At 39.4% G+C, this 21,098-nt stretch overlaps 1 protein-coding gene and 1 long non-coding RNA gene across 2 annotated transcripts in view; both read right to left on the reverse strand.

Moving 5' to 3' along the window:
• LOC582056 (fibrocystin-L) overlaps positions 1-21,098 on the reverse strand; it is an 84,525-nt gene that overhangs the window by 17,348 nt on the left and 46,079 nt on the right. The window contains exons 38-51 of the mRNA XM_030986388.1: positions 19,364-21,040; positions 18,367-18,594; positions 11,668-11,946; positions 11,455-11,529; positions 10,852-11,097; positions 9,553-9,723; positions 8,089-8,325; positions 6,434-6,693; positions 6,065-6,157; positions 5,147-5,320; positions 3,763-3,937; positions 3,022-3,184; positions 1,274-1,509; positions 192-523 (exon numbers count right to left, since the gene is read on the reverse strand). Coding sequence (XP_030842248.1) covers positions 192-523; positions 1,274-1,509; positions 3,022-3,184; positions 3,763-3,937; positions 5,147-5,320; positions 6,065-6,157; positions 6,434-6,693; positions 8,089-8,325; positions 9,553-9,723; positions 10,852-11,097; positions 11,455-11,529; positions 11,668-11,946; positions 18,367-18,594; positions 19,364-21,040 — 4,346 coding nt within the window. The remainder of the gene's footprint in view (positions 1-191; positions 524-1,273; positions 1,510-3,021; positions 3,185-3,762; positions 3,938-5,146; positions 5,321-6,064; positions 6,158-6,433; positions 6,694-8,088; positions 8,326-9,552; positions 9,724-10,851; positions 11,098-11,454; positions 11,530-11,667; positions 11,947-18,366; positions 18,595-19,363; positions 21,041-21,098) is intronic.
• Positions 15,060-17,910, reverse strand: LOC115923954. The gene is made up of 2 exons (XR_004064090.1): positions 17,294-17,910; positions 15,060-15,647 (listed from the first exon to the last, which is right to left on the reverse strand). It is a non-coding gene; the product is annotated as an uncharacterized LOC115923954 (long non-coding RNA).

The raw sequence follows: 21,098 nt of genomic DNA on the forward strand, positions 1-21,098 counted from the left end.
GGCTTTATCAAACAGAGACATAGTTAAGATCATAGCCTTGAGTGGATTTCTCCCAACCAACTTCAATTTATGGAGGTCAATACTACAAACTATATCGGAATCCTGTCTGAACTGTGGAATTGTTTGCCCACAAGTCGTTTATAATGCATAGCTCCATACATCTTCATCAACATCAAAGTATGAGAGATTACCTGTGTGTCATCGGCATTCAAGAAATAAAGCCTGAGTCCCTGTGGATTGGTGCCTGTGAAGTAGAGCTCGTATTCTAACCCTGTGGCTACCAGGGTGTTGAAGGTGGAGATCCTTTCCTGGCAGGTGTACCCCAGACACCATCCATGGTCCTGAGGTCCGTTGATCAGGTCCACATAGCCGTCAGCGAGAAGTGCCACAGGGGATATCCTGCGTGTCTCAGTGTCAGCATCCATGCTCTCTACCATGAACATCATGTGGTCTAGGTTGTGACATTCAAAGGCCTGCCATGACTCTGTCCAGGTACAGTCAGAGCTGCTGGTTCCAACAATACCTGAAGAATAGAACAGTGGTTTATATCTTTATTTCACTTTGTTTATTTATCATTCAATTTTATCATATTCATTTACTTGTAGTTTTATTCATATGGGATAGCTCGAAACCCTGTGGCAGACCTTGCAAAACTTGCGGAAGGAAAAGCCAGAAGAAGATATGAGATCGTCTGGACTCATCCGTGCAGATAAAGAAGATCAGAAGGCTCGGAGAAAGGCCAGAGGCTAAATGAAATGTCTGACCCCACAGCGTTGGAAAAACAGATATTAAACAGACATTAAACAATCATGTAGTATTTTCAGTTACAAGATCATTTTTTTCCACAAGGGCCCTATTGGCCTATATTTAGTACATATCCATAAGGTACAGGATTTGAATCCCTGTCGCATGACATATGTCCTTTGGCAAGACATTAGTCTACATGTGTCACACTCTATCCAGGTGAGGTAAATGAGTACCTGGCAGGGATTCATTCCTTAAAATGCTTCAGTGCTGTAATGACAGCCGTGCTTAAGCCGGGGTAAGAATAATGGAGCACCAGGAGTGGAAATGTGCCAGACACATGCAAGCACTATAAAAGACACTATTATTATTTGTTATTATTAATGTTAACTGCACATAATGACCAGCTGCTTTATATAAAGACCACAAATTTGTTGTTTCCCTAGAAGCAGTGTTCCTATCAGAATATTTACTAAAGTAAACCACACATGATAACCTGCTTGTTTCCCTTGAGTGATCTTTTTCTTACCTTTATTTGGAGCTTTATCAGCAATATCAATTTGGTCGCCAGTGATATGATCAGTAAGAGCCATCCTTGGGATGCGGTAATCTCCAAGTCCTCTCCTTTGATCGCCGTCCCATTCAAACGCAGAGTCCGGGACGACCGTTCCGACGGATCCCAGCATGGACCCGTCAAGATCACGAATGAGCGTCTTCTTCATACCATCACAGTCCATGTCCACACAGTCCGATGGGTTCACCTTACTATTATGGAGAGAACAAGGCAACAGCCATTAGCTTGCTGAGACCGTATTCTTGCCTCTTTTATCAGGTTACGAGATCTCACTCCCCTAAACCATTCCTCGACTCACTACACTGGCTTCCTGTAAGACATCGTATAGTTTTTAAATTACTATTGTTAGTCTTTAAATCCCTTGATAAACAGGTACCTCAATACCTGTACGTGATTGTTTGACCTTATACACCCCTCCCGGGAATGTATGAGCCTCCAGTGATCCACTCCGTCTTACATACAACATCACACGGAAAATAGATGGAGGTAGGACTTTCACTATAACTGCATTTAAATACTGGAATAGGCTACCTTTAATACTCAGGCAATCACCATCTAGCTCTTCATTCAAAAAGGGACTTAACACAATTCTTTTTTGTAATCCACATTTTTAGGATTCTATAAATTCTCATTTTCACTTTTTGTAAGATTCTTCTTGTTGTAAGCGCTTTGGGCCACTCTGGGAAAAGCACAGTATATAAATAATAATAACAATAAATGATACTCTTGTCTCCACCTGTTGGGTAGTATGACAATGATAACTTTGGCTAGGGTATATGCATTCAGTTAACAACTTTTTGTTTGTAAATCAAGAATGAAAGGTGGACTAGTTTAATTAGGGTCTTTGATGAATACTTTAGATTTAAAGGTAAAGACCAGTAATGGTCATGCGATTGCATTGTTAAAGAAACGTTGTGGAATCGATCAGAAAAGGTTGATCATCTAGCATCTAGCATCTGCAAGGTTCTGGAATCATCAAAATAATAAGAAATTTGGCCCATTCTTCGTAAAGTTACAAGCACTATACACAGAAATATGTATATGGGACTACCCTATATCTCTCACAGACCATGAGAGAAACAAATTTACCAAATATATGAATTAGTAGATGGTTTTCCGGCAAATTTTTTATCATCATGTATTAGTCAAAACATATTCTTTCACATGATTGGTAATGAGAGCTTCCATTTCATTTTTTGAAATTGGGGCGTTTCCAATACTGGTCTTTACCTTTAAGCTTAAATATTTCACATTCTCAAGAATAATTATTGGGACAAGTCAATTTTGTACATACTTAAAAAATTACAAAACTTGGTGAGGGTATGAATAATTTAGTTGTCAACTCTGAGCGTTGTACCATTATCAAATCAAGTCTAGCAGGTTAAGTTCTTCCCTGTAATACATCGTCTGGCTTTTAACTATATTCTGAATTTTTTTAAAGAGATAACTGGTATAAACTACGATTTACTTTGAATTAAAAAAAAGTGATCAACAGTATTATGAAAACAAATCTAAGGCCATACTATTAAATTCTATACCATCACCGCTTCGTAGAGACTCTACAAAAACACATCCGTTTTGCTGATTTTTTTCATGGATTTGTCTGAAGCAGGCTGCAGATAAAGCAATTCTCAAAATTGGTGTGACACAATAAATGTTCAAGGAACTTAATTTCCTCAAAAACAAGAGGTGCCTCAACTTACTTTAAGGGTGGTCTGTGAATAAAGATTAGACTCTCCTTGCTTGTCGAGATGAGATTTATATTCTGAACCTCAGTCGGGTGGGTGGCATCATCGCTGAATGCGTTTGTTATGAAGACGCGGCCCTGCCTTCCACAGTGGTCATCAAAATTGATGAAAGACACATCTGCATACAAGATGAAATATTTTATCTCACAGCAGTGCTACAATTATATTTGAATTTTCTTTTTCTTCAAAGGAATTAAGGCCTTGCTTGACATTTAGTCTGTAATGCAGTATGGAATAAAAGGAACAATATTAAAAGGACTGCGCGTTGTGGCATGTGCCTGGAATCCAGCTAACAATGGAAGTTACAAACTGATTCAGCCGAGGACGCAGGTTCGAAACTGAGTCACGTCTTTCGGCTGGTGACGTTTAAAGGTCGGTCCCTAGACGTAAATAATCATATATGATTGATACTCGTCTGTAAAAAATACACATTGGAAGATCAAGACAGCTCTGATAATGTTAGTGGATTGAAGCACCATCTATTGCCATTTGAGTAAAGAAAAATTTGCTATGCTCTCATTTTGGTATTTCTTCAAGTCAATGTCTTTTGTTTACGTGGTCTTTAACTTATGTAAATGACCTCGCAAGACTTAGAAGGGGACACTAAGTTGAGATGAAACGTTCAAGCCAACAGCGTGGGAAAAAAAGGTGCTAAACGATGATGATTCTTCACTAAAAAAAATTAGACATGCTCACCAGAGATTTGGTTGTTTCCGCCAATGGATGGGTAGCTATGGATGCTCCTGAAAGCGAAGAATGCAGCTCCGTTCAGAGCAGACATGTATGTGGTGAGGACAAGACCAGCCACGCCCTCTTCTGGTGTTAGTTCAGCTCTCTGCTTGCTCTCAAAGGAAGCTACTTCAGGGGCCACCTAAAAGAAATTGTAACAAGTTAACGCAAGCGTAGCATCCCCTTGCAGGGTACAAATGGACTATATACATCAGAACAATTACCTCCATTAGACTATACAGTGCGTCCCAGAAAAAACGAAACCGAGAAGTATCGATGTTCTATCATAACTTAATCACAACTAAAATTAATGAATGATACATATTTGGAAAGCTTAGAGTCTCCTCTTTCATGTGATGCTACTCAGATGATGCATATTTCACGCATGAGTGATTTAAAGCAATTTGAAGGGAGGAAACCAAAAAGACATTTGGCGGGCGGTATCTGAATTTCGAAGAAAAATGCACATTTCTAGAAAGTTCATTTCCTGCCCTTTCATATGACACCTCAATCAGGTAAAATGAGCCAGGAATAACAAAGTTCTGTTTGTTTAAAGTAATGCTTGCATTTCCATTATTTCATTAAACGAAATCGTTTTCAATGGCTGCCTGCCGTAGCAACAAAGATCGGCTTGTAAAAGCCATGGGGCTCCTGACTGACCTCAAGGTTTATAATTATCATTGCAGCATGAGCTAAATCCAGGATTTTGTTTCAGAATCTGAGACAAAGTTACCGGATCCCTTTAAATGTAGTAAGGGCTATATCAATGGTAACAATAACAGTAACATACATGTAGGTGTAGAAAATGAGTGTCACTCATGAATGTATGCTAATGATTCCTCAGCATCGATTCTATTTTTATTGTTACTGATATTGTTGATATGTGGCCCACCCTTAAGTCAGTTTGGAGGAACAATCTGCGTATAAGGAGACAAAGGTTATTTGTATCAAATCTTATAGCCAACTACAAAAAAATGAAAATGGTGCACATGGGTTGATTCTTTTCAATGTAAATCTCTCTCTTTAAGGAACTTCTGTAACTTCCAAAGAGCTTTAGATTGTTACCATGTCACTTAATCCATATCTTACGGGAACCTGGTGGTCCCTGTGTTCTAAGCTTATTGGACCTCTACAATTCAGTAGTCAACGGGTTGAAGAGTGTTTTCCTCTGTAACCTAGCCTGCGTCTATAGAACAGGGGAGCGGCATGTTAAAACACGATGCAGATTTCATCAGTCATCTGTCTGGGCTAGATTCGAACCCACAGTCTTTGGTTCGATAGGCTAGGCATTTTATCGCCTGAGCCAACTCGCCTCCTCAAGTATACACATATCTGAAAGTGCTATATTTACCTCATCCAAATCACAGTCAAAGCTACTGCTATGTCCGCTGATGACAGAGTTAGTGAGTTGGAAGAGTCTGTCCTGTTTCTTGTGGGTCAGGGCGTGTGGACTGTAGAACATCGGGCAGATGGCATTCTTGTTATCTGCTAGAGTCACGTTGGTCACATGAAGATCGGAATTAATCTGAACAAGTCAAATTTATCAAATTTAAACCATTAGTTCACATTAAAAATGAAGTGTACATGTATATAGAAAGCAGCATACAAACACAGCAACATTTCCATGGAAATATAAGACATCTATTTGAAGACATGTGACATGCATCGTACACCAGATGTAAAGTGTATATTATATATACATGTATAGTTGTATCACATGCAGTGCACTATTAAATAGGGTATTTGCAAAAGTCACAGTTAATAAATTGTTATGTATGCACGAGTGTCCCAGTGGAAGAACTTTATTTGTGATAAGATACTGTTATTTTCACACAATATTGATTTAGTTCATAAACAACCCGTTTATCATTTATTATCACGGCTTGACATCATATTGTTGGAATTCGTATCTTGGAGTCATAAACGAATAATATGTTTATTGCTATTAACAGGTCCTCGTTTCTATTTAATTATTTCAATTTTGGTTATTTATTGAGGTTTATTTTGCCTTGCAACTTGCATATGAAATAAAATGAACCACAACACAAGGAATGGTGTCACCTGTACCAGTTTCCCCGTGTTACACATAATTATAACATCATCTGAGCTGCAACCAACCAATTTGAAAGTCCTGTTTGTGACTCTCGATATAGGGACTGCTGGTATGACCAGCTGTCAACAATTAGATACATGTATATCTGTTGATATTGAAATGGCTAATGTGGTTTATACTGTACATAAAAATTGAAAAATAAAACCCATAAATTACCTGGACATATATGCCATAGTGATAGCAGCGATATATGAGAAAATTAGCCACTGAGGAACATTGTGGCTGGCTCCTTTTAAACAACATCACACCCTGTAATCAAAGAGAAAGACATCAGCATGAGTTAAAGTTGTTCTGGTTTATTCACAATTATGAATACACAAATATTGACTGCTTAGAGAGGCATTGTTAAAACTATTTCTCAAGATAATCTGGAAACTGTGCTGTTCAAATTTCGATTTTAATGAGGAGTAACAAAAAAAAGCAAGATTATCTGACCAATTTTTAAATATCTGTTTGTAAATTGACAGTTACGATTACAACATGGAACATCCCTTCCCAGCAAAGTGACACTGGTTCCTGACTCACCTGTAAGGCCGAGTGTACAACGTTCTGACTGAATCGAGAGTCTACCCCACACTCTTCTCCATCCATCATGATGCCTGCTTTCTCTGAACCAGCTACGGCATTGTCACGCATCACAAGATTGTCTGCAGAGTCAAATGTAATGCTGCCAAACCAGTTTAAGTTCTCCACCTGCCAGCGGTCTTGGTACGTTGCCTTGGAGATGGATAGCATCACCAGATTGTGCTCTAGGAGGATATCTTCACTTCCCTCGATGATGATGCCTATACATGGAGGATGAGGAAGAGCCAATTAACCATATGATCAATCAACTGACCCAACTAATCAATCAATCAATCAATTAATTAATCAATCAACCAACCAACCAGCCATTCTATCAATCAAAAGATCAATCTATCAAAAGATCTTATCACATCACTCACTTGCTCCAATAGTACGATGAACAACGACGGATAGTCAACCTGTTCGAAACGTCGAGCCACTCCCGCCACCCATCCTCTCCAAGCGCTATAGTTCTCCTTAGAACTATAAGCTAAGAAAGATAACCAACAGTCTTTTTCAAGACTACACCAACAGTCCTTTTCAGGACTATACACCATCAAGAAAGATTACCGAGAGTCCTTTTCAGGACTACTCAATCCTCCCTCTCTCTCACATGGTGCACCCGCAAGCCTACTGTATAATGTTATCCTTGATAATCAATTTGCTTGAGCTGTACGTCCCAATGACCATACTGATCCTATCAACTAACCAACAACAAACCACCAATCTACAAACCGAACTACGTACCAATGTATCAATCAATCAATCAACCAATCAATCAACCAACCAACTAAATAACTAACAAACCATGCTATCAATCAATCTATAAATCAAATATGTCACCTGCTCCAATAGTATGATGAACAATGTTATCCTTGACAATCAATTTGTTTGAGCTGTAGGCCCCAATGGCTGTACTGAACCAATCAACTTACCAACAAAAAACCACTAACCAACCAACTAACCAACAAACTCACTAACTAACCATTTTGTTAATCCATTAATCACATCACTCACCTGCTCCAATAGTATGATGAACATTGTTATCCTTGATGATCAATTTGTTTGAGCTGTACGTCCCATACCAAGAACCAACCAACCAATCAACCAACCAATCAATCGACCAATCAATCAATCGACCAATCAATCAATCGATCAATCAACCAACAACCAACAACCAACTAACTTACCATTTTGTTAATCCATTAATCACATCACTCACCTGCTCCAATAGTATGATGAACATCGTTATCCTTGATGAACAATTTGTTTGAGCTGTAGGCCACAATGGCTGTACTGATCCAATCAACTAACCAACAACAAACCACTAACCAACTACTAACCAACCAACCAACCAATCAATCAACCATCAACCAACCAACAAACTAACCATGTTGTTAATCCATTAATCAAATCACCCACCTGCTCCAATAGTATGATGAACATTGTTATCCTTGATGATCAATTTGTTTGAGCTGTACGTCCCATACCACGAACCAACCAACCAACCAACCAATCAACCAACCAATCAATCAATCGACCAATCAATCAATCGATCAATCAACCAACAACTAACTAACTTACTATTTTGTTAATCCATTAATCGAATTACTCACCTGCTCCAATAGTATGATGAACAATGTTATCCTTGATGATCAATTTGTTTGAGCTGTAGGCCCCAATGGCTGTACTGAATCCATGATGGAAGCTACAACCAGTCAATGACGATGGCAACGTATTAAAGAAGGGGTCACGGAGGTCAAGGAAGGCCACTGAGAAACGAGGATCGTAGCTCTCGACATAACCCTCCTGTCCGGTGTGCTTAAACTGAACATTGGAGATGTAGGCTCTCCCTGAACAAAAAAACAAACAAAAATGAATACAGCAGATTGTATTCATGATTAGCAAAATGTTTGTCTCGTTGTAGAGCTATAATCACATAGGTATATGAAACGAAACCGGCTCGAACTACTTTTGATATTCTCTCCTAAAAAAAAACTAAAATAATGTAACCATTATAATCATTATTCTGTTATAGAATTAAAGTTATGCATCACCCATTCAAGAACTTTGGTGGAGTTAAAAGGGGTAAGGCCGCAGCGCCGCATAGGCCACACCCCCAACTTTGACATTTCGTAGAGGGGAAAAAACAAAAAACAAACAAAACAAAACAAACAGACCAAACAAAATAATCGTAATTTTCTTGTAGAACACTATTTTTTCTACAAACTGATACCAAATTCATCAATATTCTTATAAATCTACAAGAAGTTTACCTAAAAAATGTTTGTAATTTAGCAGATCTTCATCAATTTTTAAGCTAGTACTGTATCGCATGCAGATTCGGCATCCTTCATATACCCCTACCACGATGTGTGATGTAATCCGGAATTGCGACTTCGACCTGCGCAGTTGCGTTGCACGGCAGCTAGCTCCGTAAGTAACGGTCTGTCCCTTCTTTTACTCTTTTGGCGATGCAATGGTACGGACTTATAGATCTAGATCTATCGGCAGATTTTATTAGAAAAATAAGTTATGCTGCTTGTTTTCGTCTTCATGACACTATGCAACATCAAATTGTTGGTAATTTGTGTGGAGTTATTTTAGAATTGTCCTGTACCATTGTCTAGTCATCCTAGTCCCATATTTTCAAATGGACGTGCTGTTTTGAACGCTGAATTTGGTTGTTGTTGCGCAAAGGCCGCACCCCGACTTTTTGATATTTTTCTTCCAAAAATACTGCGGCCTTATCGCCGGCAAATACGGTACATGTATTACATCAATAAAGTACTTTATCTAGGAGTCTAAAGCAATAGGAAATGACAAAAACCAACTGTCATATCAATCTTGAAGTAACTTTCAATAGCATTCTGTTGACACAAAACACATCTCGCAAAGGGTTGCTTGGATACGTTATGACGCACAAAATATATTCATTTGACCATGTAGTCAATATACCCAATGAAACTAACCGGGAGTGATTACAATTCTCACGTAACGGGCTGTGGACCAATTACGCCTTTATTTCAGTAAGAGATATCCAATGTAACCTCGTCCATTGAATATTAAAGTGCAAGTACCTTGAAAGAAATCCTGATCTTGATAAAAACTTCCAACCAACACCCTAGCACCAAACAACTCTGTAAATATGCCATCATAGCTTGCACCCTCGATGACGATGTTCCTCGTGAAGAGTCCAACTTCAGCTGCAATTCTGTACTGATTTTGGGTATTCTCATGTTCAGTTGCAGCTGCAGAGGAAAGAAGAAAGAACAGTGATACAAAACAGCTCAATGCTAATAAAATGGGGTCTGACATACATTGGTGTGGTTTGATGGTTTGTTTTACCTGACTGCTCAGTGGGGAGGCGCGATAGTTCAGTTGGTAGAGCAGTGGTCTCGTAATCCGGCGATCCAGGTTCGAAACCAAGTCAATGCGCTAGTGCCCTTTGGTAAGGCATTAATCTACAGTCTTGGGTCCTCTGGTTGCTTACTAACAAGCTTTTATGCTTTCTTAGCAGCCAGGTAAAATAACCACCACTACTACTAAAGCATGTGTATGCTTGCAAGTAAGGAACCAGGGAACTGACGGCTTTATGTCTTCTCTGAGAGACTTAATGAGGATTAATACCTTACCAGAGGGCACTAGGCGCATTGATTTGGTTTCGAACCCGGGATCTCCCAGTTTTGAGACCATTGCTCCTGTGATTTCAGGGTCCATGACGAAAGAAATTCACACTTAAACAGATGCGATAAAACAAGGCCTCCTATTTAGAAAACATCAATCAAACTGAGCCCATGTATGTATGTGGAGCCTTAATTATAATAATAATAATAACAATATTTAATTTTTATATAGCGCTTAATACAAATGTCTCTATTAAGCGCTTCACAAATATACTATTACCCCGGTCATTGGATTCAGTGCTTGCCCGCACACAATGTGTGCACAATCTCCACTCCCTGGGGAGCATTCCAGCCAGGCGTTACATGATGCTCAAAAACTGTTTGACCAACAATGACGGTCGCATCCTACCGGGTACCCATTTAACACCTGGGTGGAGAGTAGCAATCGCAGGTTAATATCTTGCCAAAGGATATTAGTGCCGTGTCGGGATTCGAACCCTCGACCTTCGCATCTCTAAGTCAAGCACCTTAAACAACTCGACCACGACACTCCCATGCATATAGGGTTGATTCATGTTTTCAAAGAACTTATCTTCAATCAACAATCATTCACATGTGCCTAAAGTACATGTAATAATTTGTTTTTAAAGTACTAGACATCGTGTAAGTCACATGATATCCACCTTCCTCCTATTGTGATAACACTTATTTCATCAATACTGTCACAAAGGAAAGTACTGGAGTTAGTCTAACCTGTGTGTAGATGCTGAAATGTGGCATTAAGGACAAACGTCCTTGCATCGGTGACCTCCTGGATAGCAAAGGTCTCCGTGTGCCAGGTCTCGTAATCTGTGGTTGCCACGGCGATTTCGTCTCCAACTTTCCAGTTTGTGTCCTTCTCTAACGAGATGGAGTTGTCTCCGGGACTGACGGTCATCGCAAGACGCGTCCAGGTGACCTCAGGAGCTTTACCATGAAGATCCAGGACTCCAAATACACCTGCAAGACAGCAATGTAATTATTCCTCCAATACAAATCAGATTCAAGGGCCGAGTGTCCATGATATAATGACAATATTTATCACTGTTTTGTACAGTAAGTCCTGTTATCTGGAAAAGTCTAATTTAAGGGGGTTTAATACATATTTTATCCAGGTTTAAACAAATGCCCATGTTATATGTATGTAGGTGCAAACCATGGATTAAGAAAAGCCTCACTGATGAATGCTACAAGTCTTCATTAGGTAAAATCTAGGACAGTTTTCAAAGGGTAAAGAAAGCATGAACATGACCATCAGTTTGATTTTTCCCATTTTTTACCACTGGGGTATTATGGTTGCCTTCCAGAATGACTTACCTAGTGCCTTTGAGCCAAGATTGAGATCACTAGTCAGTGGTAGGTCTGGTGTGTTATGATTGCCCTCCAGAATGACTTACCTAGTGCCTTTGAGCCAAGATTGAGATCACTAGTCAGTGGTAGGTCTGGTGTGTTATGATTGCCCTCCAGAATGACTTACCTAGTGCCTTTGAGCCAAGATTGAGATCACTAGTCAGTGGTAGGTCTGGTGTGTTATGATTGCCCTCCAGAATGACTTACCAAGTGCCTTTGAGCCAAGATTGAGATCACTAGTCAGTGGTAGGTCTGGTGTGTTATGATTGCCTTCCAGAATGATGTGGACATTGTGGATGAAGGGCATTGCTTCACTCTCACCGATGACCAGATGACCACCCTGTATGAGGATGTAGGTGGCTCTCAGAGTAAAGTCCCTGACATCGGCCAGCTCCAAGGTTCCATAGATGAAGAGCTTGTTCATGACGGGGAGGCTGTCATTCGCAATGATGTATAGTCCTGAGTGAGATATTTATAGAAGTATTTTCAAAGAATTAAACATTAAAGTACTATAGTCTCTCTTCCGTTGTAAAACCCACACATAGTTCATCATTGTTAAAGGACAAGTCCACTCGGCTAAAAAGGTTTAATGATTAGATAGACAAAAATCTAAAAAGCCCAAATATAACTTGGTCTTGGAAAATGGAGCTCGGACTTATTTTAAATTAATTGTTTTAATGAGCAAAGAACAAGTTAGTGATCGAGCCGGTTCTCCCCCACAATGCATCGCGCGACATTTTTTGTGACGTAGGGTCCTCACAACACAGAGCTAGAGCTAGAGCTAGAGACGATGCCCATTCGCGAACGCGAACCAGTCAGACCGCAGCGCTCGCCAAATCGCACGTATTTACTCAAGTCGTATGCACGTTTTTGCTCCTCATGAATACGTAATAAGCAAAAACATGGCACAGTTCTCATCTTTCTGCTATGCTCAGGATTCATTTAATGACATTGAATTCGTCATGAATATTGAGCAAGAACTATAAACATTATAATGTACTATTCAATAAATAGTGAGTGAAGTTTGAAAATGTGAAAAAAACACCAAATAAAACTTGCAAAAAAAAATATTTGAAGAGTCGGATATACTTGTTAAATAACCATTTTTATTGGGGGTGCGTCTCGCTGAATTTTGGCTTACCACATAATGTAGATATTTTCCTAACATAATATTATACTTCCTGTCAATGTTTGTCTCAATACCAGTCAGGAACTAGCAAAGTAGTAGCTGATGCATAATAGACTTCGGCGGAAAATACGACATGGCCGATCGACGAGCGTTTCGCATCGAGATCAACCGGGGGATACCACGTTATATATAACTCTGCGTCGATTCGCGGTCCAACCAGTCTGCGCGCTATACGTGATCACGCACGGAAGATAGACGAAGATTAAGGATATTCATGAATTACTCTCGTGTGCGTAACCCCGGTCGTAGAGGCTTTGCATTGCCCCCACATACTTATTATTGTGTACGATATTCATGCGCTACATACTTGTAGAAGTGAACGGAAAGTACAAAATGGACACAGATACGCACACAAGTACAATCAAGTACAATATAGAATACCAGCTCTAGGGACAGAAGAGGGGATTTACGGTAAGTGTCTATATAGGCTATTTTTGGCCAGGCTTTGATATCATTTTAACAAAGAAGACACATTATTTGTATGAAATGTATGTTTGTGTAAATACAAACTTCTTTCTTTTTTTTGGGGGGGGGGCAATGTGATTTAAAATTGAAAATATGATTGTTCCCATCCCTGCTAATAATTTCATGGTTGTAAAAGTTCTGAAATGTGTTTTTATATTTGTAAACCATGATCTAATGAGAAGAGCCTTAAACAGGAATTTCTTTTGGTAATTCCCAGACATTTGAGGATGGTAATATTTTATTTCATAGTTCTTTTGTCAATTGTGTTACTCCAGTTCATGTGTATTCCTGGAAATAAAATATTACAAAATTCTTTCCCTTATTCTTTTTTCTGTTTGATTTTGTTTTAAAGTGACCCGCGGAATATATATATCTGAAAATTTATTTTCGGGGTTTGTTTGACCCTCGGATAGAAATATTAGTGTGCGGTGGGCTGAAGGGCTCACATATAACTTGCAGAATTCTAATTTTCATCTTCAACATCATTATCACAATCGTCATCGCCATCACAATCATTATCATCATCACCATAGCCATCATCGCCGTCACCACCTACATCATCATCACCACCATAAGCATTGCAATCAATTCACAACCATCATCGTCATCATCATGATCATCATCTCCATCATTATAATCACCGTCATCATCATCGCCATTATCATAACCATGATCATTATCGCCATAATAATCACCGTCATCATTGCCATCACGAATCACGATCATCACCACCACCGACATCACCATTAACCCTTACTGTACTGGGCTATTTTGAGCACCCACTGACTGGGGGGGGGGGCCTGGGAGGCCCCCCCCTATGATCTCGGCCGTCGATTGTCCGATGAACACGAAAATTTGCATGTTCGTAGATATTTACGTAAGGAACAAGATGGTATAATTAGTTTTTTCCGAATATGCAAATTTTTGTCGTTAGCCTAATTAATTATGCAAAATGCGCTAATTTTATGCATTTTACCGAAAACGTGTCAAACTCCACTTTTTGATTGTTGAAACTCATTATTCATATGAAACTTCTTTTCTAACACAAAAAAGTTATTTTAATGTAATTAATAATGATAATTTATGCAAATTTTGATGCGATTTTCACTTTTTTTTTTTTTTTTTTTGATGACATGCGCATACTAATTGTTATGTAACTCCTTACAGGTATATCCGATTTCGACGAAAATGGTATCAAAATGTGCGTAAGACTTGAGGGAAAATAGTCATGAAACGACAATTCAAAATTCCAAGCGGTTGCGGCGCAATCTCCGAAAATGTCGAGGGGGGGGCCTCCCAGGCCCCCCCCCAGTACAGTAAGGGTTAATTGCCATCATCACCACCAACCGTTAACGACCAGCATTGCCATCATAATCACCCTCATCATCACCACCATCAGCATTGCCATCAAGATCATCTTCGCCATCATCACTATAATCATCGTCATCATGATCGCCATTACCACTGACATCATCACCGTTGCCATCATCATAATCACCGTCATCATTATCATCATCACCATAGCCATCATGATCAATCACCTTCACCACTGACATCATCACCATCATCTCCACCGTCTCCATCAGCACCATCACAATCACCATCACCAACGTATCAAAAAATGTCAATGCTTGACTATTTATATTATGTTTACCCTGTGTAGGTACTATTTCTGGATGAAATACAAATCTGCAAAAAATATCTTTAAAAAAAAAAAATTGTTTTTTCTTTTGTGGGGGGCTATTATTTAACAGGTCTGTGTAATTTACATTCTTTAATCAAAATTCATGCTAACTAACCCAGAAGAAAACCAGCTCTGGTTTCTTCTGAATAGCCTAGTAAACAGACAACGGTTAAACAAAAAATGTATTATTTAACACTACTTCTAATAATAAATGCGATAGGACTAGGAATAAAATTTGCATTTTATAATATTTATATTTTATTTATGAACTGACTTTGACATTTATATTGAGACCATCACACGCATAAAATGTGTCGCTGAGAATAAAAGTATTATTAGAGTTCAATATTGTTAAATTGTATAAAGGTGACAGTTCTTCTTTCTTCTTCCTCGGTAAATGCTACTTCATACAACGAAGATTGATGTCTGTCAATGTCCCGCAAGCTTCGATGGTTGAGTGCGTCTGTCAGAAAAACAACAACAAATGATTGTTGTTCAGTCATGTTTCTATTAATATAATAAATGCTTTGTTCGTGTGAAGCTCTGGAATCCCACCTTGGAACTTTGGGAGTATCAGAGATTTTTGTTTTATTGAAAGGATTAAGCTGAACAAAATCCTTCTCGTCCTTCTCCCAAACTCCCCGTTCAAGATTGTTTGTTGCAACGTGAAGCATAACTGCTGATGAGTCTTCAAATTAATAACCATTAAAATGAACAAAGGCCTGGAGTCCACTCAGTCCAGCAAATGTTGATCCAGGAATGCAATGGAGACTGATGTGTGATGTCTGTCAAAGTCCCGCAAGCTTCGATGGTCAAGTGCGTCTGTCAGAAAAACAACAACAAATGATAAGAAGAATAAAATGGCTTAGTTCAATGTATGGGGATTTGAAAAGAACTTATCAAAGTAGCTAGCCATTTATGGTAGCCAAAACTGGCTTGCTCTCAAATTTATTTTTAAATGAAAACAAGTTACAGGTGTCAGATTCATGAAGTTTTCCCTTCATTTTTCAAGATGTGCACAAGTTCTAAAATGTAAGTGTTTAACTTCGGCTTTTTGTTTTAATTCTGCTCTGTTCATAATCATAATATATACAACTCGCACAAGGAATTGTTGCTTATTTCTGTGGCTGGCTGTAAGGTTTGAGTTGACCAGAAGGCAGAACCAAAGTTTGAGAATACCAAAATAATAAAATTAATTATCCTGTAATTTGTCATTCTAATATCCAGCTCAGCTCTGCTAAGGATTCCAGTTCTTTACAATTCGACCACAGTTATCAAACCCCTTCATTACTTGTCTTAACATGTTTAAACCCTTGTAAATATACATTTAAAACATATCATTTGTTCTAGATTTATAATAAATAGCAATGACTAATGAGCAGTCAGTGTCAGCAGTCGATTTATTTACATTGCTGTCGATTTGCGACAACAAAAACTAAAAAGCTGACACAAATAAATACACTTGGGACTACTGTATGCACCACACAATGGAACAGCGACACACAAGAAACCCCGCCATTCCTGACTAAAAGGCCGTAGCCATAGCAATTTCCTGCGGTTTCGAATCATTTTCCGTCTAGTTCCGGTAGATTTCCAAAATATAGCCCAATAATTTGAGCCCAATAATTTGGGCAAAATGTCTATGAAGTACATTATTATTTTTAAATATAGATTCTGAAAGACATTATTTGTGTTTAATATGTTTTTCAAATAAGTTCATCCCTAACTGTAGTGTACTGAACAACAGTACATAAACTTGTGCATTTAGGGATTAGCTTCTTTGAAGAACACTGAACACAAATATTGTTGATTCTTGTGTCATGTTCATAGTGATTTAGTGAATGTGATATTATGTGAAATGGAATCATTTAAACTGGAGGTGAAATAATTAATAATGCATGCAAATAAAATAAACACTCGTCGCCAAAAATAGATGACTAATTGACAGTTGACTTAAAGCTTGTCTTCCAAAGATCAGACATACATCCAAACCAAATATTTTCATCATCTTTGTCATCATTAACACGGTCCTTATTTATTACTAATAATATCATTAATGTTTCAGGTTATTATTACATCTACAGACAGTATTCCACAGAAGTAAGTACACCCTCACAAATAATTTGCGCTTTAGTCTGGAAAACATCTACAATGTATCTCAGGAAAGCTAGTATTTTGTCATCTGTCATCTGTTTTGTCATATTTACCACAGCGCTACTAAGGTCAACCTATAATTTAGACGAGTGTAAATGATCATTTCTGGCGCATTGTTTGTACCGGTAGGTTACTAGCAGCAACATGCACATGGCACGGCCGCACGCATAGACCTACGGCGCTGTAGATCTACGCCTGAGCGGCCCGGGCACGCAGGCATCGCGTACGATACGGTTACTGAATGAAGCCAAGATCTACGTTTGTGGATGTACTTTTTAATTGTTTACTTCATCATATTTTTGTAAGAACATTACCTTTTGACGCTCAGACTCTTCCCGACGTCGTGTTGTTGATTTCCTCTTGGATGGTGGTTGAGGACGGTGGAAGAAGATGGTAGGAATGGCATCGGGTTTTAGTAGTCCTAGTTTCATTCGGGCCTCGTACTTCATCACCTTCGGCCGAATTCCTGAAAACAATCAGCCTCGAAGTGGTCCTCGCAAACGACTATTTTTTTGCTAAATTGATATGTCCGTATATTAAACTTGTTCGTCCCAATATTGTTCAACCACTGAGAACATCTCTCCCTGTCTTGCAATGGGTTTGGGATGCTAAAGAAACTTTTTTTACTCCCATACCCTGGCCGATTGGAACACCCGTATGCCTGGCACAGCGGCATCTTGACTAGTCAGAATGTAAGATATGCGCTTAGTTGTGAGGACCATACGTCACATCACGTGATCAACAATCTGACATCGGTGCGGCAAATTTAAATGTTTTGCTAGAAATAACCGAAATAGAAATCGCTCTTAAAAATCAACCGATTGAAGTACAGCAGTGATATTTGGCAGTTTTAACCTTTGATTTATTTACAACATGCTATGATTTTTGAAAATTCGAGTGGACTTGTCCTTTAAAGATAATAATGCATGTACAGTGTGGCTAAAATGGGGTCAAGAAATAATCTGATATACTTTCCTGATTTTTTGATAGACCTTGGAATGTGATAAAGAAAAAACTTAAAGGTTCTGCTCCAGAATGGCTGCACATTTGAGGAATACATCTTTAGAATTTATATGTCTCCGCTAAATTTCTTGTGTCAAAGTGGACGCACTCAGTTGTTTAAAATTTTAATTATTTTCTGACAAGTCTATGAATGTTCATAATCGCAAACTGTTACGCAAAGTACAAGTAAACAGAACTTATCAACTATTATTTTTCCCCTTAAAGTATTGATCATTGTCATTAAGCTCTCCACCGCACTGCACCCTCATACATACAAGACCTAGTACACCTCTATGAACCACCACGACTCCGCTCTAGCTAGCTGAACATATTATGTAAAGGTTTAAAGATTCCCGTTTTAAAAATTCCTTGGTCTTGATCATACCTGGTAAGATCTGCACATCATCACCATCCTGAGGCACTCCTCCTCCATATCCACCCCATCCCTCAGTCACGTTGGCCCATGCATCTGGGTTAGACCAATAAAGAAGGTCCTCCGGTCGACCAGTAGGAGGCGCTTCAGGCACCGGCGGGATGCAATCATCAAAGTAACAACGATACACATCCAGGTCCACCTCGATGTTTACTGGCGTATCAAGCCCCTTCCCAGATACTATACGAGACAAAAAGATGCAAAGTCAAAACGAGAAGGGCAAGTAAAGGCTTGTTCAGTTACGCCGCAGAAAACTGCAGCAGTTTTGTTTTAATGGCAACTGCGCACAAAAAGGTCCTATGGGTGTTCACTTACCTCTGTGTTATAAGATACACAAATGCAAACATTTCTTGCAATACATCATCATAAACAAAAAGTTGCATTTTACCACAGCATATCTGACCGAGGCTTGACCGGTAAATTGTCCTATATGAAAGATCTGAGTATACCTGATGATTGTATGAAGGCCATATGACCTTGGATTAGATCAGAGTATCGAGGAAAATAACATTTTTTAATGATATTGATCTTCCTTATTCCATGATACTTGGTAGTGTACGTATGGGACATAAATGACCACATAATCTTGGACCTACCAGAAATAAAATACTGAAATAAAAAAAAAATTATGTGTGTTCTTCCAAATCTAACTCACTTTTCTCTCACAAGAAATTCATCATCAATGCAATCAGAAATAAATATGTTTTGAACCCACGACCTTTACAAAACCAGTCAAGTGTTCGAACCACTTAGCTACAACAAACCCACATTATTAGCAATGCATACACTACCAAAATACATGTACTCTGTACTCATACAGGGCTAAATAAACGTTTCTTTCAATGAACTTATGAATAACCTACCCACACAATAGACATTTTGACACAGCATTGGGTTGTATAAAAGTAACATAAGATTCTAGCACCATTGAGGAAGTATGTGTACTTACTCATATACGTCAAATCATTTGTCAAACTATCTATGTAGTAATCCCCATTCTCGTTGTCTTCATACGTCACTAAGGTCTCTGTAGAATTCCTGATCTCTCCTATCACTGAAACCTTGTCCACTTTCTGGGTCAGATTATGAGAGATCAATACATAATCTCCATCCTCAAAGTCATCAAAACGTCCGGTGTATGAAATGTTTGTGAGCTGCTCGTTAGTTAGGAATGACATGATGTAGGTCTCTCCATCTATGAGCGTCACCATCCAACCCTTCGGATGAGTGATCCTCTTCTTGTGGTAGTTGACGGGAGTAGCTCCATGAGCGTTGGTGAAGATGGCATCCTCGTAGAGAAGTGATTCGGGGACAGCATGGTTGAATGAAAAGCGGTGGAGCGCAATGCTAGAATCACACACGGCACCAGGCACAGAACCAAAGTTATATGCTGAATCATCCTTCGTACAGTGATCATCAGGGAGGTTGTCGTTGACTGGTGTTATGCTAGTAGCCCCATCTGTGCCTGACAAGCTGCCATCCATATCTTCAAACACTGCCTCATACAGCCACTGGAAACCTACTTTGTTATCAGCATTAGCAAACTCCATGTTTCGGAACCTTGTCGTGAAACCTCCTTGCTCAAATCTGCACTTGCTGCATGCTCTTAAGGTGGCACAGGTGTCCCGGTCAAAGTTGATGAACTTGACACCATCCAGGGTCACGAAATGGCTCTGTGGAGACACAAAACCACCTATGGTACAGGAAGCATTTTCACCTGTCCCTGATATTCCATCACTCCTCCCGATGACAACGCTATCTTTGATGAGGGCCCCTTCTGCCCCGTCATCACCCAGCCACTGTATACTCGTTACCTTTTGGTATTCCAATCCTGACTGTTCAGTGTCTGAGGTGACAAAGTTATGCAGTTGAACAGCTCCACAATCAACAACTTCAGCTCCTCTTTCTGTATTCCAAACGGTCAAATTGGCAAAGACAGCAGGTGTAGATTCGAAATCATTGCATCCTCCCGTCACCTTTGGATGGTATTTAGGAAACACCCAAAGTCCATACCACCCAAAAGAGTGAGCTGTGTTGTTGTTGAACTCCCCGAGTGGCACATGTCTAGGGCACACCTCTGTGGTGAACGAAGGGCCTCCCGGATGCTCAGGCATGTTGTACCAAAAGCCAAAGTGGCTTCCGCCAGCCGCGGCATTGTGGCGGACGTAGTTGTCGGGATTGGTCACCCAGAAGCTTGCGGGAGTGACATCCACATTGAGAAGGCTGTTACTCGAACGGACAAAGACAGCCAGGTTATACTGGATGGTGTTATTGGTTTCTATGCCATCCTCCATGAAGTAAGCATGGCCCATGATGTTGTAGGCCACGTTATGCTCTACCAAGAGGTTATGTACACCATGGATCGTTACTGCTCTGTTGAATGTGTGATGGACGCTGCAGCCACGAACGTATGACCCTGAGACATCGCCATTCATGTGGTAATGAATCGGGTATCGTCCAAGTCGGAAAGCTTGTCCCACATGAGTCAATTCTACGTACTCCAGGTATCCGTGGACAAGGTTGGCGTCCATCTCCCTGGCAAATATCATGATGTGACCGCCAAATTGATCGCTTGCTGTCTCTTCCCCGAAACGACCAAGGAAACAAGTCTGTGTATCAAACATACCTGTAGTGTAGGAAAGACAACAAAAAGATACAAAGATGGCATTTATTGTATTATCGTA

Source organism: Strongylocentrotus purpuratus, unplaced genomic scaffold, assembly GCF_000002235.5.
Source record: "Strongylocentrotus purpuratus isolate Spur 01 unplaced genomic scaffold, Spur_5.0 spur5_scaffold_15, whole genome shotgun sequence".
NCBI classification, from domain to species: Eukaryota; Metazoa; Echinodermata; class Echinoidea; order Camarodonta; family Strongylocentrotidae; genus Strongylocentrotus; species Strongylocentrotus purpuratus.